Below are 19,570 nucleotides of genomic sequence, written 5' to 3' on the forward strand. Positions count from 1 at the left end.
ACAGAGAGTCACATGTGTCTCAGCTGAGCTTGGTTTCCTGAAGTCCTAATCTGTCTCACCATAGTAGCAAGGAAAAAGCATCCGTGGCTGAATCTGCACTGTGCACATATCAGGTATGATATGCATATCACATGCACACAAATACATACCATATATGTGCACATCTGTACATCAGTGCATTTGTCTCTAGCTTTTCAGGACTCCAGTGTGGCTCTTTTACAGCACAGAATTTCTAACACATCATAGAATCAAATGGAGCAAATGCTCACTTCCAAAGGTTAAACTCAATCAGGGCTTCCCAAATCTATCTGGTGATGTTAGGTTTTCAGGATATCCATAATAAATATGCATGCAATAAATTTGCATATACTGGGTGTTGAAAGATGGAATCAGGTCGCAGATAGATGTAAATGTTGAAGAGAACTGGAGAAAGAACAGAGCCCTGAGGAAACTCACCCAAAGATGAGATTTGTGCAAGGTTCTCTCAACCTAGCTTGATGGACACTCTACCTGGGTAACATCAAGCTAGGTGGAGAGAACATTGCACAAATCTCATCTTTGGGTGAGTTTCCTCACTCCGTAGGTCATCAAATCTTCACAAGAGACCACTGTTCTGTTCGTACATCTCACGTTGAATGTCAAAGTGACCCCTAACCCCCTACACTAAAACCTAAACCTCACCTCAAGTTACTAGGTGGGCCTCCCATAGAGATACAAATACCTATCTAGGGAGCGGCCTCTATGGCCTCTCTCTCTCTCTTTCTCCCCCTCCACATAGATAATTAGCACAAATTCTAATAAACCATATTTTAGCATAAAACACACCCCTTTTGCTATCACATTTTGATAAATCCAGGCCTTAGCTTGCTGCTAAGATAAATAGAGGGTATCACTGTGTTAGTCTGTTCTCTCTGGAACAGAAGCAGGCACACTTGATTTGTTGACATTTAAATGAACATAGCAATGCAGTGCTCCATTGGAACGCTAGACACATTAAACAGTGTTTAGTCTGTAATATAGCAGCTTAGTTAAGTTGTTTCACTTTGTTTGTCTTGTTTGACAATTTTATAATAAGTATGTGCATTCTGTAACCCACCCCAAACAATTTGGAGGATACAGGCTAGAAATCTAGTAAATAAAATAAATAAGCTCTCAGGTCAGCCCATGCTGTCACATATCACTCCTCCATCCATTCAACATGAAACAGCAACCCTACAGGAAGTCCAGCAAATTAAGGAAAACAAATGTCTCTCATTCACCAGGACTTTACCAGTAACCCCCACCATCACGTAAAGTAATATAAGCCTTTTTGGACCACCACATTTAACCTTCAACAAAGCAACTTTAACCCTGATAAAGCTTGGAAAATTGAGTGAAGTTCACAAGAAGTTCCAAAGAAACATTTTGTGTTAGATCCAACACAGAAGGTCCTTGGCTTTGATCTTCTACCTACATAACAATAATAATAATAATAATAATACAATGAAGTCTGAAGGAAGGAGGCATCGAGGAAATGCTTCACCACAGAGAGGGTGGGGGATGCCTGGAATAGCTATTTATTTATGTATGTATTTACTTACTTATTTTTAAAAATGTATATTCTGCCCACATCCACTTCTTCATGGCATATTCTAATATCATAATAAAACAGCAAAAGGCACCACTCTTGTCAAATATTTATAGAGGCTCCGAAACAATAATATATATTTCTTTCACCAAACTTAAATAGTAACAAGATAGTATGTATATATATCTCTTGTTAAATATTTATAGAGTTTCAAAACAATAATATATACTTATTTCACAAAATTTCAACAGTGACAATATAGTATATTTATCTATATATCCTGTCAGAAAAATTCATATATCTTAAACAATAATATATATTTTTCACAAAACTCCAATAGTAACAATAAATATTTAACAAGAGATATATATACATACTATCTTGTTACTATTTAAGTTTGGTGAAAGAAATATATATTATTGTTTTGGAGCCTCTATAAATATTTGACAAGAGTGGTGCCTTTTGCTGTTTTATTTTGATCGACAGGACCCTTTAAGTGCTCTTTGGTGTTTTTTATATTCTAATATCAAACATTCATAATATAAAAACAAAGAACAAAAACATAAATTCAGGCTCTTGTACACTGTTGCTTTGTAAAACAAAATACCAATTTATATCAACATACAAATGATGTTCCTTCCATAAACTTTCTCATCTTAACAAATGCACAGAAAATACCAAAACAAAATTAACACTGCCATCAAATTAATATCTTAATAGAAACAAATATGTCAATCGATGTTTCAAATGGAAAGTCTTTAGTGACTTTTTAAAAGTTTGAGTGCAAGTCATCATCCACATGTTACTATATGTAAATACTCCAGGAGTGTGATCCAAAACACAGGACCTGCCACTGAAAAAGTGCGATCCTGAGATTCTGAAAGGTAGACAATCCATGAAGGTCGAATCTCTAGAAGGCCACAATTGGCAGATCTAAGAGTACATATCAAGGCATATAATCTTACGCAGACATAGCTAAAACCATGACTGAATTTAAGAATGCATGAGACAGATACAGAGGGCAGTAGTAAGAGCAGACAGGGAAGCAAAATGTAAGAGAACTGGAATCCTAAGTGTTGAGCTAGGGCTAGAAACTTACATAGAAATGACAGCAAAAAATGACCAAATGGTCCATCCAGTCTGCCCAGCGAGTTTCTTATAGTAGTAACTGCCGCTCCTTCCAGGTTACCCTATGTTTCTATTAAGGGTAGTAATTGTCGCTGCGTGCAGGCCTATGTTAAATGGTAGTAGCACTATTAGCAACATGTTTACAGGGTAAGCAGCCTTGATAATTCAGACAATGCTGCTTGAACATGCTTTGCTTTTGGACTTTGCCGTAGAGGTCCTGCACATTTTCCCTAATGTCTGCATATCAGTACCTGGACCATAAAAGTCCAGTGTTGGCTGTCATCTGAATCCAATTCCTCTTTTACTCCCACTGTTGAAGCAGACAGCAAAGTTGCAATTGTGTCAAAATCATGATAGCTAATTAGTTAAGGGTAGTAACTGCCACTCCATGCAGGGTACCCCCATGCACCCTTTTTTTCAATTTTCATCCTCTAGACTTTAGGGATCCACAGTGTTTATCCTACGCCGTTTTGAATGTGTTTATTTTTTTTTTTGTCCTCACCACTTCTTCTGGAATGGCATTTCAGGTATCCATCACCCTTTCCGTGATGGAATATTTTCTGATGTTGGTTCTTAGTAGTCTCCCCTGGAGTTTCATTTCAGGACCTCTAATTCTACTGTCTGCTTTCCAACAGAAAAGGTTTGAAGTTCGTGGATCATTAAAATCTTTCAGGTATCTCAAGGTCTGTATCATATCTCCCCTATACCTCCTCTCCTCCAGTGTATATATATTTAGATCCTTCAGCCTCTTCTCATAAGTCTTCTGATACAGACCCCACACCATTTTGGTTGCCTTTCTCTGGATCACTTCCATCCTGTCTCTATCCTTTTTGAGATACGGTCTTCAGAACTGAACACAGTACTCAGGTGAGGCCTCACTGAGGACCTGTACAAGGGCATTATCACCTCCTTTTTCTTACTGGTTATTGCTTTCTCTAAGCAGCCCAGCATTCTTCTGGCTTTAGCTATCACTTTATCACATTGCTTCGCTGCCTTCAGATCACCAGACACTATCATATCAAGGTCCCTCTCCCAGTCCATATTTATTTTACGTGTTTTGTATACAGTCATTCGGTTTCACCATCAGAACGGTTTACATACACATTAACCTTTCACCCCCAACACATACAACTCTTTTGCATTACTGCTCCCCAGATACATGACCCTGCACTTCTTGGCATTGAATCCCAGCTGCCAAGTCTTCAACTACTCTTCAAGTTTTTTTAAATCACTTTTCATTCTCTCTACTCCTTCGGGCATGTCCACTCTATTGCAGATCTTAGTATCATCTGCAAATAGACAAACTTTACTTTCTATCCTTTCTGCAATGTTGGTCACAAAGCTATAGAACAGAATCAGTCCCAAACTGATCCCTGTGGCACTCCACTTAACACCATTCTCTCTTCAGATTAGGTTCCTTTTACCATTACACACTGACTCCTGTTGGTCAACAAGTTTGTATTCCATTCCATCACCTTGGCTCCCACTCCCAAGCTTCTCATTTTATTCATGAGCCTCCTATGTGGGACCATATCAAAAGCTTTGCTGAAATCCAAGTAAATCACATTGAACACTCTTCCTTGATCCAATTCTCTAGTCACCCAATCAAAAAAGTCAATTAGATTTGTCTGACAGGACCTTCCCCTGGTGAATCCATGCTGCCTCGGGTCCAGCAACCCACTGGATTGTGGATAGTTCACAATCTTTTCCTTCAGCAGAGACTTCATAACTTTTCCCACCATCAAGGTGAGGCTAACCAGCCAGTAGTTAGTTTCCACTTTCCAGCCTTCTCTCTTGCTACTACTCTTGTGTAGTGGGACCACCACTGCTCTTCTCCAATCATGCAGCACCACTCCCAAATCCATGGATCTATTGAACAGTTCTTTCAGTGGACCTGCCAGTTCATCTCTGAGCTCCTTTAGTATCCTGTGATGCACCTCATCTGACCCCATGGCCTTGTCTACTTTCAGTTTTCCTAGCTCTTCCCATGCATTCACTTCTGTAAATGTAGTTTCGTCCACCCTACTCCCATCTACAGTCTTGTTAACCTCCAGGAACATTCCCATTTTGACAAAGTCTTTATTTTTTAAATTCAAAACTCGGGTCTTCCTGTGAATTCTCTGTATCCTGTTTGCAATTTCAAACCATACTGTCTGATGTTCACTGGTGCTCAGATGGGCACCTACCCATTTTCCCCATTTGTGATCACTAGATCAAGTATCACACCCTCCCTTGTGGGTTCCATTACCATTTATTTCAGCAGAGCCCCTTGAAAAGCATCCACTATCTCTCTACTTCTTGCAAAATCTGCAGAAGGGATGCTCCAATCCACATCCGGCAGATTAGAATCTCCAATGAGCAACATGACTCCCCTTCTTTCCCACCTTTTGGATATCTTCAACAAGATGTCTGTCCAGTTCTTCTGTGAGTCGGAGGCCTATAGACCACACCAATTTAAATGGAAGCACCATCCTCTTCTTCTTTTTTTTTTTTTTAGGACAGCTCATAATGCTTCTTCCCTACCCCACATATGCACATCTATCCCGAATGATAAACGGCCTAAAAGGAGAGATCATAAAGTCAACTTGCACAAAGCAGAGGTGTGTCTACTTTCAGTTCCCAGGAAGAAGTGTCAGGGTTGATTAGCATGGAGCGATGTGGGAACTTGCAGTTCTCTAAGAGAGAGGGAGGGGAAAGTGATAGGTTGCCTATCTGGAAGAACTGGAAGCTGAAACGAGCAGGAGGAAAGAGCCAGACCATAAATAAAATGTAGAGCCATTGTGTGTTACCCATCCAGGGCCTGCTTTAACCTCTTAAGGGATCCTGGGAACATTTTTGTGGCTGGGCCCCCTTTTAACTTTTCCATATTTGGATTTGGATTATAGATTTAATTCCCTGTCTTCCCAAACCCAAGCTCAAGGCATATTACATTCAGGTACGTCGGTATTTCCCTGATACAGAGGGCTTACAATATAAAGGCCTGATATATTAACCTTTTTTCCCATAGACACAGAATGGTGGAAACGCCTTAGTACATGTGGCCCATAGACTGTACCAGAGGCAACGGAGGGTCAGGTGACTTGCCCAAGGTCACAAGAAGCATCAGTGGGAGAAGCAGATTCATCTAGTTTATTTATTTAGATTTGATTTTCCTCCTTTAACTCAAAGTCGAGTCACAAAGTGGATTGTGGTCAAATTACATAAACTTAATAATTCTGCATAGAATAACAATGCAATTCAACATCAGCAAATAATCCCTCACCCTCCAACAAACTCGTAATCATCTCCTCTTTGTCGTTATCATCCAGAACAAACTCCCATGCCTCCATTACTTATTATTAACCAAAATGCTCTCAAACAGCCAAGCCTTTACTATTTTACAGAATTTCAAGTAGTTAATTTCAAGGCAAATTTCAAAAGGTAAAAGATTTCACAAATTTGGAGCAAAACTTCTAATAATGCTTGTGAGAGGAAGGCATTAATCTAGACAGATGACAGTTCTAGAGCAAATCTGCCAGCTACTTTGGTATCCCATAGATTTGAACTTTGATTTCTCTGGTTTTGAGCCCTCTGCGCTAACCACTAGGCTACTATTGATTGACTAGCACCCTCCTTTTCCTTCCTGACCCCAGAATGCTTCTCTTTCTTTCTTCCCTCCTCCCCACCTGCCTTAATCTGATGCTGCCGCCCGCTGCCGCTGCTTTCATCCTCTTTGCTGACTGACAGGAAGGTAGCCACACACCGCCTCCTTCTTCCGGCCCATGCAGGCCAACACAAGCACACTTTTACCTTCTTCTGGCCCATGCAGGTCGACGCAAGTGGGTGTGAAGTGTCTTCCTCCTTCTAGCCTGTGGGGGCTGGTACGAGCACAGCATTAAGGGCCTTCCATTATGAGCAGGGCTGAAATATACAATGAATGTGCATGCAATAGATATGCATGCACTGCCTCCTCTGCATGCAATTTTATCTCATACATATTCATTGCAGATATCCTGAAAATCTGACTGGCTGGAGTTCCCCAGGACAGGTTTGGGAACCATTGCCCTAAATGAACCTTCAGCCTTGGTATCCCTCCCCCCATTTATCTTTCAGCCTTGGTATCCCTTCCCCCACCTTGAGATTTTGATAACTCAACAATCATGGTCCAACCACCACCTCTCCCAGAACAATCTTATAGAAACACATAATAGAGAAATCATGCTTCTAAATATTAACTTTGTTTCACACACACCCATATTTCAAATATGTTTCAGAAATCATATAATGTCTGATGTATGTGTCATCTGTGATTTTCAGGTATAGACTGCACAAAAAAGATCCTAAATTTATAAATTAAAAGAAATCCATCAAGCCTTGGTTAAAGGTAATCACTGAAATTACTGGCTGGGCTGAGTTAGTATGTTTCCCATTACTATTCACTAGAGAATAGAAAATTCAAATTCTGTTGTCACCTTAGTAATAATAACACATACATCCTCCATTATCAGAGTAACATTAAATCCTTCAAAAGTGTCAGTCACAACCCTTATAGCTTACCAACCAGTCCTGACTCACAGGACTCAAACAACAACCACTCTGTCTGGAAAAGGCAACACTGCAAATATTCTACCAGGCCCTAAAACACCAATACACCTCCTATCAAGAAAACAGAAAAAGCTTGACTGCTATATATCCCTACAGAACATATACTCGCTAGTAGTAGAATACTTCACCTCAGTTACACATGAAAAATACAGACAGACCCTCACCAAATGCAGAATAATTGACCATAAATTAGAAATAGAAATATGCAAACAAAAACTGATTTCTTCTTTGTTTGGCGGTCCACTTCAATTTCATCCCTCCCTCCTGTTCCCTAGAGACAGAAGGGGAGGGAATGAACAAGACGAAGGACTGGATTAGGCAACCTGGACTATTTGCGCTGAGTTGTCTGCTCCAGGCTCACCCCATGCTTTCTGTCCCTGAACGATAGGAAGGGTGGGGCTAGATCAGGGAGCATACTGGCTCTTTTTTGCTGTGCTTTGTACTCTGTCTGCTACAGGCTCGCCCCTCTTCTTCTGTTCCCTGCAGGCTGCTTGGGAGGAGAATTGCTGGAGCATGAAGCAGAGGGCTTTTCTCTGTTGCTTGATATTGGCCACTGGCTAGTAGAGTCATCAGGGCACAGCCCTATATGCTCGTGCAGTGAGCCCCTGTTATACAAGGCCTGGGACAGCTGCACCCAATGGATCTCCCCTGCTTTGCAGGTCTGGGGCAGCTGCCTTTTTTGCCCATAGGTAAAATCGGCCCTGTACACAATAAAGTTCCTCATGTACTATATATTTAAGCTTGTCTTCTAACCATGGTTGCACAGTAAGAGAATGAAAGGGGCATCAGTACCTCCTTGGCATCTGTGTTGGTTTGGTCCAGCCGCAGAGAGTACAGGGTATCTTTGCCCCCAATGAAAAGGCGGTCACGGTACTCATCCACGTATAAGGAGCGGAAATCCAGAAATCCCCGATGGCCAATGAAAAGACTTGAACGGTTGGTGGCTAAAAGATCTGGAACAGAAAGCAAGAGTGTTAATAAAGCACTTGGTTATGGGCAAAGATGAGGTAGACCACTAGATGCTTCAATATGAATAAATTCAGTATGAATAAATTAAATTTAAAAAAAGATATAGCAGAACGCTATCATATTATATAATCTAACAACTGTAATGTTTAAAACAGAGAGTCTAGTTCATTAATAAATTTGTAAACTTTGTATAGAATGAATGGAAAAAGCATTACATTTCTCTAGCTTGTGGAGCTTTCTTACACTGTTATCGATTGCATCTCCTGCTCCACTCGGAACATCTGAAAGTAGTGAGTGCTGACAGGCCATCTCTGTTGCCATCCAGACCCCATGTAAACCAATCTCTGCTGACGTAAATGGAACAGAGAGTGCCCTGGCTTAACCAACCAGTGAGACTATGATTCTTCAGATCAAGTTATTCACCAGTGCCATACCACTATGACTGGGCTTCTTTGGTTGTCAGGCTAACAAGATACGGTTCAACAGTGCCAGAATCCAGGTGGAAAACCCTCCCATTTCCAACTTTCACTAGTGGCATCTTCCCTGTGATTACTTTCACCAGTACCTTGTTCCTGCTACTTCTTTTCACCAGTGGCATATTCCCATTGCTGTCTTCTACTTGCACCTTGTTTCTGTGTTTCACAAAAACTGGGGTAACAGATTTTATTTTACTAGTGAAAAGTGCCCTGTGTCGCTTGGGATGTGTGGTCTATAATAGCCTGTGTGTCTGTATGCACCTGTGTTTATGGGGGCCTCTGCCTGAGTGTGTGGGGGTGTATGCCTGTGTGTGTGTTTCTGCCTGTGCCTGTGCTTCTGCCCACGTATGTGTGTGCATATATATCTACCTGTGTATGTACCCATGTGCCTGTGTGTATGCACCTGCCTCTGTGTGTGTGTTTATATTTCTGTCTGCCTATGTATGTATATTTGTGTGGGGAGCCTATGTTTGAGCTGCTATGTGTGTGTGTGTGTGTGTGTGTGTTTGTGTGTGCATGCACACCAGTGTGTGTTTGTTTGTGAGCCTTTGTAAGTGTGTATGTGCCTGTGTGGGTATAGGAGCCTATGTGCTTGTGTGGGATCCTATGTTTGTAATGTGCATACCTGTCTGTATGTATGCCTATGTGCATGCCTATATGTGCCTTCCTGTGTGTGTGTGCACATGTATGTGTGCCTATGTGTGTATGTGTGTGTGGTGTGTGTGACAGGGTTTTGCAGACAGAACAGATTGTCCTTGCATATGCAACTTTCACTCTTCCGGCTGTCACTTGACAACAGTGTGATTGACTGACCGACTGACACAAGCCTTTACTTATTTATTTGTTTATTTATTTAGAATTTCTTATATAGCACCTATAATAGAACCTCTATGTTAAGCGGTGACAATAAAACATAGATAAAATAAAATATACATAAAATAAACACAGAGACTAAAACTAGCACAACAAATAAAACAATATCAATGTAACAACAAAAATCATAAACTCAAGGAAAACTCAATTGAAAACAGCTTCAGCTTTTTTCAAAAAAATGTATAGGCCATAGTTGAGCGAAGCTCAGGTGGTAATTCATTCCACAGTATAGGACCCATCATAGAGAAAGCTCATTAACGAGTAAGCTGAAGACGTGCATCCTTAAAAGTAGATGCTTTTAGGAGACATTTATCAGTGAACCTCAAAGCATGAGATGGCATTGGATTATACTTTGCAATAAGAAGGACCCAGTTTTAGTGAGATTTAATCTGCAGATTGTTTTGCAGTTGGTTGCTCGCAGGCATCCAAATAGAAATTCTATAGCAGAAGTTAAAAAATCAGTCACAGGAAAAAACAGCTGTATGTCATCTGCATAGATTTTAAATTCCCCAGCAAAATCATGAAAGCATTGAACCACAGAGGTAAAATATATAAATTAAGAGAGTGCAGAACCTGGAAGCACTTCCAGGGAGATCTGGTTGGCCCTATTTTCACTTGAAATTATCATTGTGACAGATAAGAATCGAACCAAAAAAGAATGCTATCCCCAATCCCAAAAGAACCATCCTATCCAAAAGAACAGAATGAGCCACACAATCAAACACAGCAGAGATATCAAGGGAAACCATAATTGCCAAGTTGCCCTGATCCAACTGCGATAGAATGTAATCTGACGGGGATAATAACAGGATTTCTGTGCTGTGATTAGTATGGAAGCCACACTGATTTGGATGCAAGATTTTAAAATCACTGACAAAATCAGTTAATTAGGGCAGATTGATTTTCTCTAAGATTTTTGCCAAAGTGGCAAGATTAGAGTTATTGATCTGTAACTAGAGGACATATCAGTATCAGCAGGTAAGTTTCCCTTCTTCAGAATTGGGATAATTAAAGCATTTTTAAAAAAGGACAGGGTGGTACTCTTAGTTAACCATAGATTAAATATTGTGGTGAGAATACAAAACAATTTGTAAGCTCTGCATCACCCAAGCCAGACAGGGATCCAAAAAACAGTTTTTAACTTACTCAACATTTCTGTCATCTCAGTAATAGACGTTTTATCAAACTGGGCCCAATGAGTAATAGTACAGACAGTGTTCAAGCAAGTCGGTTCAGCTGGAGTGACTAAGTTTGTTTACAGAATTAACTGTAATTTACCTGTTATTAATGTAATACCCATGTTTCTGTAATATTTGGTTACTTTTATAGTCCTGTTATATAGTTACTGTTCTTACATGGTTTAAACTTAGTTCTTTGTAAAGCCTTTTTTAAGCTGCACTTCATGTTTCTTGTAAACCAATGTGATGTTTCCCTACGAATGTTGGTCTAGAAAAACTTTAAATAAATAAATTAATTAAATAAACTCTTCAGCGCAATACGTGGCAAACTGTTAAAAAGTTAAGATCGGTGTTAGGGGTGCCAGTATTAGGTGGATGAATCAGGCCATTAACAATATCAAAAGGTTCTCGTGGACAGTTATCAGAAGACTGCAACTGAGAAACATTATACTTTTTCATACTAGATTTGAAGGCAAATCTATAGCTGCTGTGAGTCCAACATAATTTTTCCTTATGAGTGTCTGTTTTGCATCTATGCCATAAGTGCTCATTTTTCCTCATAATTCTTTTTTTAGAAATCAAATCCTGTGAAAACCAGGTGCTCTAATACAGGATTGAGTTTTCTATATCCTAGTGGAGCAACAATCTCAGTGTTCCTTAAGAACTCTTCAGTAAAAGATTCCACCGATGGTCCTGCTATTAGTCACCCACCCATGGTAGGTCCAAAATATGACCTGCATGATGAGTGCAAGTGGTGCTCAGCTGCATCAGGTTCAGACAGGATAAGGTAGAAAAAAATTCTTCTAAGCAGCCTTTGGCTGTATTACCCTCATATGCTTTAAAATCCCTAATGATCATTAGATTGCTATATTTAACATAAACTGAAGTAATAAAGTCCATATTAGTCATAAGATCAGTGCTCTCCGGACCAGGAGGGTAAGAAAACAAACATTAAACCCAAATAAAAGACTTGCTTCCATTCCCAGTGCATTCAGGCACAGTAGACAGATGCAATACGGTTTTAAAAATAAAAACCATGCCACAACCTCGCTTTTTAGAGGGACATAGCTGCTGTAACAAAGCAACATCCGCATCAGAATGCCAGCTTTCAGCGATACAGAATAAATCTGGCTGCGGATCCAGAATTCAAGTGTTCAGAATAAAATACATTTAAAGAGCACATAATGGGTATACTAAAACCGGTGCATGAGAGTAAGTACATGCCCAACACAGTGGTGATAGGCAAACGTACAGCTCAAGACAAACGAGCAAATGACATAAGCTGAGAATAATGCAAATCAACAAGCAATATAATTAAATTATTTATTTAAGAACATTTGATATTCCACTTTTTACCAGGTTTGGTCTCAAAGCGGTTACAGCAATTAATACGTAGACAAGTGTAACTATCTTTTATTTTGTTTACATGGTTAATATAGTTAACACTGAGTGCCACTGTATGGCTTAAGCACCAAATGTGGAAAAATCTTTAATATTCCTAGTGAGCTGGCTGGGGAAAGGCCTGGTTAAATAGCCATGGCTTGGCTTCTTTTCCAGAAAGTGAGGTAGTTGGCGGATGAGTAAGGGAACCTCATTCCAGATCTTGGGAGCATGCCAGCTGAAGGAGCTTAGTCTTGTGTAGTTCAGTTTGGCAGAAGTCAGGGATGGGGAGGAGAAAAAGGGCTTTTTGTGAGGATTGGAGCTCTGCAGTCGGGATTTAGAAGGCAAGAAGACAGGTGAGATACTCTAGGGCCTACGTGTTCACACGTACAAAGATAAAGCAGAAGGTTTTGAATTTAATTCTGGTTTCAATTGGTAGCCAATGGAGTCTACAGAAGATGGATGTTATGTGGTCTGATGGTTTGGCCCCTATCAGGATTCCTGCTGCTGTGTTTTGCCCAAGTTGTTGTCATTTCAAACAGGTCTGGGAGATACTATTCAGAAGAGAGTTACAGTAATTTAAACGACTAGTGATTAGTGCATGGACAACTAATGCAAGGTTGTGCCGAATGAAGTAGTAGCATAGTTGCCAGATCTGGTAGAGGTACATAAAGGAAGTTCGCACTACTTTAGAGATGAGGACTTCCATAGTGAGGTTAGGATCAAGTTGGACCCCTAGGCTTCATACAGAGTCTTTGAGTTGGAGAGGGGTTCAGATTCGGGAGGGTTAAATTTGAGTTTATGGGTGCTGAGCTATTGGGCTATTCCTGTCAGACAGTTATTGAGACGCGATGGGAGAGAATTGGTCAGATCAGAGTTTAAAGCAAAGTTGGATGTCATTTGCATACAGGTGACATTCAGTGTTGAAAGATGGAATCAGGTCGCAGATAGATGTAAATGTTGAAGAGAACTGGAGAAAGGACAGAGCCCTGAGGTACTCTGCAAATGAGGTGGCGTGAACTGTTCATTGGCCCACATGACAGAATGAGTTCTGTTGGACAGAAAAGATTGGAATCATCTACGGGCAGTACCTTTGATACCAATATAATACAATTAAATAAAATATGAACTACCTTCCACAAAAAGTAAGTGGCCCTCAAACAGGCCTGTATGGCTGAGGACAACAAATCGACGGTATCTGGAATGCACAGCTTTAACAGGAACTAAATCCTAAAACCATACGTCCAATAAAGAGGCAGAGCAAAGGGGGGAGCTAAGGGTAAAGCCCTTACGTTTCACCTTCTTTGACAGCAAACTCACCACCCCATCAAGGGCTGGCATTTATCGGCACAGGATCAGGGAGAGAGGACACCAGCAGGTGGGCAAGGGTAACGGGTAGGCAGGGCTAGATTGGAACTTGACTGCACCAGCAGCCAAACTAACCTGGAAAGAAACATGACAGGCAGCGTTCAATACTGGACAAAGTAAAACAGGCCCAAATGGCAGCAGCACAGCAAGATCAGTGTAACGTCCTGGATGCTGTATGGTACTCCTGCCTGCAGAGGTCCGCAGTGAACCGCAGCCTGACCTGCGCAGGCTTGCCTCGAAGGCACATTAGGCAGCACTGCCACACTTTAAAAGCCGGCCTCATTCACAGCTCCCTGCCTCATCGAATCTCCCTTACTCCCTGCTATGGCCACTCTTCCACTGTACTGTAGCCTTGTCTAGGTTCCTGTTCCTTGATCCCACTTGTCTGCTTGCCTGTTCACCATGTTCCTGCCTCCGTTGCTGTCTTTGCCTGCTTCCTGCTTTGCTTTGCTCTTGTCTTCCTGCCTACTCTTGCTTTTTCCTTCACCTTGGACTGACTTCTGGTGGTGAACCTGGTCTAACCTTCGATGTTGCTTTGCTTGCTGCCTGCCTTGACTTCAGCTTGTCTCCTCGTCTCTGCTTGAACTCTGCCAGCCCTGACCTTAACCTGCCTTGCCTGTGTCCTGCTTGTTTAGTATTGTTCCTGTCTTTGGATCTTCTGGTATCTGATGTCTGGTGTGCATGTTCAGTCCCTGCCTTGCACTCTGTTTCAGTCTTGCCCTGTGTTTGTTTTAGTCTTGTTCCTGTCTTGTATACTTCTTGTCTGACCTTTGGTGCATTCCTTATTCTGTGCCATGTGGGCACCTTCTGTACCCTGCATCCATTGATGTCTTTGTGGCTGCCCTCTTGTATCCCAGCTCCAAGTGCACCTCCAGCTAAGTCCTGCTGGCCACTAGACCCTCTGAGCTTAATCCAAAGGGGAGGTGGCCGGTCAGGGACTACCTTATCCTTGCGTCCTGTGCGCTTCCTTCCTGGGTATTATTATTTTAACTGGTCTGCGTAGCTGTGACAGGCAGCCGAAGGGACAGGCAGCTGAAGGGAATCAATGCAGCACTTCCTCCAGGCCGGCATTTATCTGTGCAGGACCGGGTGTAGGGAGGGAGGATGCCAGCAGGTGGGCTGGCCTAATGGGTAGGCCAAATAAAGAATTGCAGTAGTCCAACCTCTGCTAGGTAAAAAGCAAACAGGCTCTTCTTCTAAAATTACCCTCTGGGCAGATGAGGGACACAGACCTCTGCCCCACACAGTTTGTTTGATGCTTTCTGTCATTACCGCATTTCGAGGCAGATGATGGAGCCTTTGTCCTGATGCCAGAGAACCAGGGCCGGAGGAACCACTAGGCGAGCTAGGCCTGTGCTCGCCATACTCCCCACCCCCCCCACAATCCACCATAATCCCTCCCCACTCGACTCCATAGAACTCACTACACCTAAGGAAATTGAGGCTATCATTAAAAAATCCAAGCCCGCATCTCATCCTTCTGATACTATACCCACTAAAAATCTCATTTCCATGCCCAATACCATTGTGTCACCCCTAGCTGACCTAATCAACTGCTCCCTTTCCACAGGTTCCATCCCTGATCCTCTTAAACATGCGATAGTCAAACCCTTGCTCAAGAAGCCCTCCTTAGACCCCAAAGACCCAACTAACTACCATCCCATTTCCAATCTCCCTTTCATCTCAAAAATCATGGAGAAGGTAGTCAATACACAGCTCATGATATTCCTTGAGGACTACAACATACTCCACACATCACAGTTTGGTTTTCGCAAAAATCTGAGTACTGAAACCCTCCTCCTATCCCTTACAGACTTTCTCCTCACCGGCCTCGACAAAGGTCATAACTTCCTTATTGCCTTCCTCGACATATCCGCCGCCTTCGACACTATAAGCCACGACCTCCTCATTGCCCGCCTAACCGACATTGGCATTTCTGGCACTGCACTCCTATGGTTCAAATCCTATCTTACTAACAGATGCTTCTCTGTTAAACTTGGCTCCTCTGAATCCTCGCGCTTCACCCTCTCACATGGTGTACCCCAGGGCTCCTCCCTTTCCTCTACATTATTTATCATATACCTCCTTCCCCTCTGTCATCTTCTAACAGATCTTGGACTCAAATTCTATATCTACGTAGATGACGTCCAAATCGTCATTCCCTTCCGCGACTCTCTTGCTACCACTCTAAATTTTTGGGAAACATGCCTTTCCACTATCAACACCCTACTCACTTCAATGCAACTTGCCCTCAACTCTGCCAAAACTGAGCTACTCCTCATACACAACCACCAAACCTTTAAGCTGGCCATACCCACTGACCCTCTGAGCACATCCCTCCTCTCGCAACCCTCAGTACGGAATCTAGGGGTCCTAATTGACCCACATCTGAACCTCAAAAACCACATCACCTCTGTAATTAAGGGAGGTTTTTACAAGCTCATGGTCCTAAAAAAGCTCAAGCCACTTCTCCACACCCATGACCTCAAAACTGTTGTTCATGCCACATTAACATCTAAGCTAGATTACTGTAATTCCCTGTATCTTGGCCTTCCTTACTCCACCATCAGACCTCTCCAAATACTGCAAAATGTCCCTGCAAGGATCATTAGTAACACACGCAAATCTGACCATATTACCCCTATCCTTAAAAGCCTACACTGGCTCCCCATCTCCTACCGCATCTTGTTCAAAACCTTCACCATTTTACACAAAGCTGTCTACAACCACAACTCCTCTTGGCTTACTGAACCCCTCCAACCCACACAATCCTCTCGCCCTGCCAGAACAATTCATAAATGTACCCTGCTAGTTCCCCCTCTTAAGAAAGCCCGCCTCTCAGCCACAAGAAATCGCGCCTTCTCAATTGCCGGCCCCACGCTCTGGAATGACCTACCGCCCAATCTTCGCATGGAACCCTGCCCTTTCAAATTTAGAAAACAGCTAAAAATGTGGCTCTTTCATCAAGCCTTCCCTGATTAACATCCTTGACACTTCGGCTATTCTCATTACCCCCCTGTAAACTTCTTAACCCATGCATTTTCTATAATTGTTTTCTCTACCCACCGGACCCCAGAATATTTTTACTCTGTACTCATGTACCTCCTGTATATTTTGTACTCTTGCACCTTATTTAACCATATACATTTTGTACTTATTTAACCATATACATTTAACCTTATACATTTTGTACATTTATTTTCTGTACCCATGCACCTCTTGTATATTTTCTGTCCCCGTGCACCTCTTGTATATTTTGTACTCTTGCACCTTATTTAACCATATATAGGGCCTCATTTTCAAAGCACTTTACCGCGTGCGATAAATTCGCGAATCGCGTTAACAGCTGTTAACGCGATTCGCGAATGCAAATTAGTCATTTGGTATTCAGGGGGCGGAGTTGGGGCGGAGCATATGTAAAGCGGGAACCTGTGTATCGTGTGCGGCGAAACAACCGCAGTGTTAGCGCGGCTGCTATCGCGGATTTTAACTACAACTCCAACTTCGCTACGGGCCAGAAAAGGATTATCAGAGAGAGAGAGAGAGAGAGCGAGAGAGCCTTACTATAGTGCCTATGCCCTACATAGGTATTTGAATCCCTATGGGAGGGCTACCTACTAACTCGGGGTGGGGATTAGGTATGAGCGTCGGGGGTTGGGGGCCACTTTTGCATTCCACATGAGACCTACGGACAGAACAGTGGTCTCTAGTGCAGATTTGCTGGCCGTCGGAGTGAGGACGCTCACACCAAGAAGTGGTTTGGGCAACGTTCTCTCTACCTAGCTTGATGGACACTCTACCTGGGCAACAACATGCTAGGTGGAGAGAATGTTGGCCAAATCTCCGCTTGGAGTGAGCGTCCTCACTCCGACGGCCAGCAAATCTGCACTAGAGACCACTGTTCTGTCCGTAGGTCTCATGTGGAATGCAAAAGTGGCCCCCAACCACCGACGCTCATACCTAATCCCCACCCCGAGTTAGTAGGTAGCCCTCCCATAGGGATTCAAATACCTATGTAGGGCATAGGCACTATAGTAAGGCACTCTCTCTCTCTCTCTCTCTCTCTCTCTCTCTCTCTCTCTCTCTCTCTCTCCTCTCTCTCTCTCTCTCTCTCTCTCTCTCTCTCTCTCTCTCTCTCTCTCTCTCTCTCTCTCTCTCTCTCTCTCTCTCTCTCTCTCTCTCTCTCTCTCTCTCTCGGCTGTCTGGGATTATCTCCATAAAGTGCCAAATATCGTGCACCGCAAAGAATCATTGTGTGTGGCACTAATGTTTTCACGAATGGCGAAAACATCGCCGCACACGAATGCGATATTGGAAAATAAGGCCCATAGTTTGTACACTTGAACCTTATTTAACCATGTGTTATCGTTTCACTCCTTCTCTAATTTGTTGGGGTCCCCCCTCCAACCCGCAGTTTCTCATAGTTCTCCACTTCCCCTCCCCCTGTTATTTGTATTTTCCACCTTTTGTTATAATGTAAACCGATATGATGTGTACTTTAATGTCGGTATAGAAAAACTGTTAAATAAAATAAATAAAAACAGGGCAACGAGACTTAGGGGGCACCACCGCTGCTTGCGGCCACTTCAGGTGGCAGAATTTTGAAAGAGCAAAAAGTGCCCCTTCAAAATTCTGCCCAGCCCCCACCTCACCCTGCTCCCCCCCCCGTTGTGCCATCCTCCCAACGCCCCCCTGGTGGTCCAGCGGAGGGCCCGGGAGCGATCTGCCGCTCCCGGGGCCTCGGCTGCCACTAACCAAAAAGGCGTCGGTGGCCTTTAGCTCCTACCATGTGACAGGGGCCAACCAATGGCACCGGTAGCCCCTGTCACATGGTAGGGGCTGAAGGCCACCGGCGCCATTTTGGTTACTGGCAGCCGACGACCCGGGAGCGGTAGATCGCTCCCGGGCTCCCCGCTGGACCAGGTGTTTTGTGAGGGTTTTTTGGGGGGTGGAGGGGGAGGTTGGGAGGGTGGGAGAGTGGCGGCATGTGGTCCCTGCCCCTAGAGTCGGGGCTGCGACCTGGGGTGGGCTGGTGGCAGCACGATGGTGGGGGGGAGGGCAGCACAAGGCTGAAGGTGCCTAGGGTGCCAAATCCCCTTGCACCGGCCCTGCAGAGAACATTGCAGGACAGTGAGAAAGCAGGTAAGCATGCCGCCTTCCCAGGATTGAGTTAGATTGCTCTGTCCCCCTTTGAGCTCTGATCTGCAAGCCATGATCCTGGATATCCAAATCAATGGGTAGAATCATGGCTCTCTAGTTGGAAGGTTTGTGGAATGTCATATACACATCACAACTTTCAGCTTTCATGTGTGAACGACTGAAACAGAACTCTATGAGAATGATGAGGTTTTAATTCTTTCCACAAATATATTGAACAGAAATGAATCCAGACAGTCTCCTGTTCAATAATAAGACACATTCACTCGCTGATTCACTCGCTGCAGTTGGGAGATTTGTGATTTACAAATTTTGGGTCGGCATGGCCCTGAGGCTTAGGAGGACAGACAGGGAAGAAGGCAGACCTAAGCCTTTCCTCTTTCAGACAGTGGGATGGACAATGAACATCTTTCAAGAGCTATTTTGAGAGACAGAGTGAAAAAATGTGTGCTAAAAAAAATGAAGAGGTACAAAGTGAAAAAAACATCTTTATTTGTAAAACTGAGGGACTTTTTTTTTTGCAAATGCAGGACAACTGACCACCCTAGCGAGAAGACTGTGGGGGCTATTTTGAACAGGCTGCAGTTTTGCCAAAGTATATGGGCCCTTTTGTAAGCATATACCTTGTAGCTAATTTTCATAGGGAAACTACCCCTGCGGTTTTATTTCATTTAAAAAAAAAAAAAAATCTAAATAAACCACAAACAAAATGAAAAAAAAAAAAAAAAAGTCTCCCAAACTTCAGAACTATTCTGGCTTCTCTACCTCTCAATGACCCCCATTGTTGAATCCAAACAAATCAAACTCCCTGTAGTCACCCTGCCCACCAGTGTAAGCGATGAAAGACTGGCTGGCTGGCGGAGAGCTTGAGAGAATGTCTCCTCAGAGGC

The 19,570-nt window shown here is 42.9% G+C and overlaps 1 protein-coding gene across 4 annotated transcripts in view; it reads right to left on the reverse strand.

Annotated features, from left to right (window-relative positions):
- The window catches only part of SEMA3G (semaphorin 3G), a 245,812-nt gene that overhangs the window by 140,911 nt on the left and 85,331 nt on the right, over positions 1-19,570 (reverse strand). For all 4 annotated transcript variants that reach the window (XM_029599501.1, XM_029599500.1, XM_029599502.1 and 1 more), the window contains exon 2: positions 8,072-8,232. In XM_029599501.1, the coding sequence (XP_029455361.1) occupies positions 8,072-8,232 (161 nt within the window). The remainder of the gene's footprint in view (positions 1-8,071; positions 8,233-19,570) is intronic.

This window comes from Rhinatrema bivittatum, chromosome 4 (assembly GCF_901001135.1).
Source record: "Rhinatrema bivittatum chromosome 4, aRhiBiv1.1, whole genome shotgun sequence".
Taxonomy (NCBI): Eukaryota; Metazoa; Chordata; class Amphibia; order Gymnophiona; family Rhinatrematidae; genus Rhinatrema; species Rhinatrema bivittatum.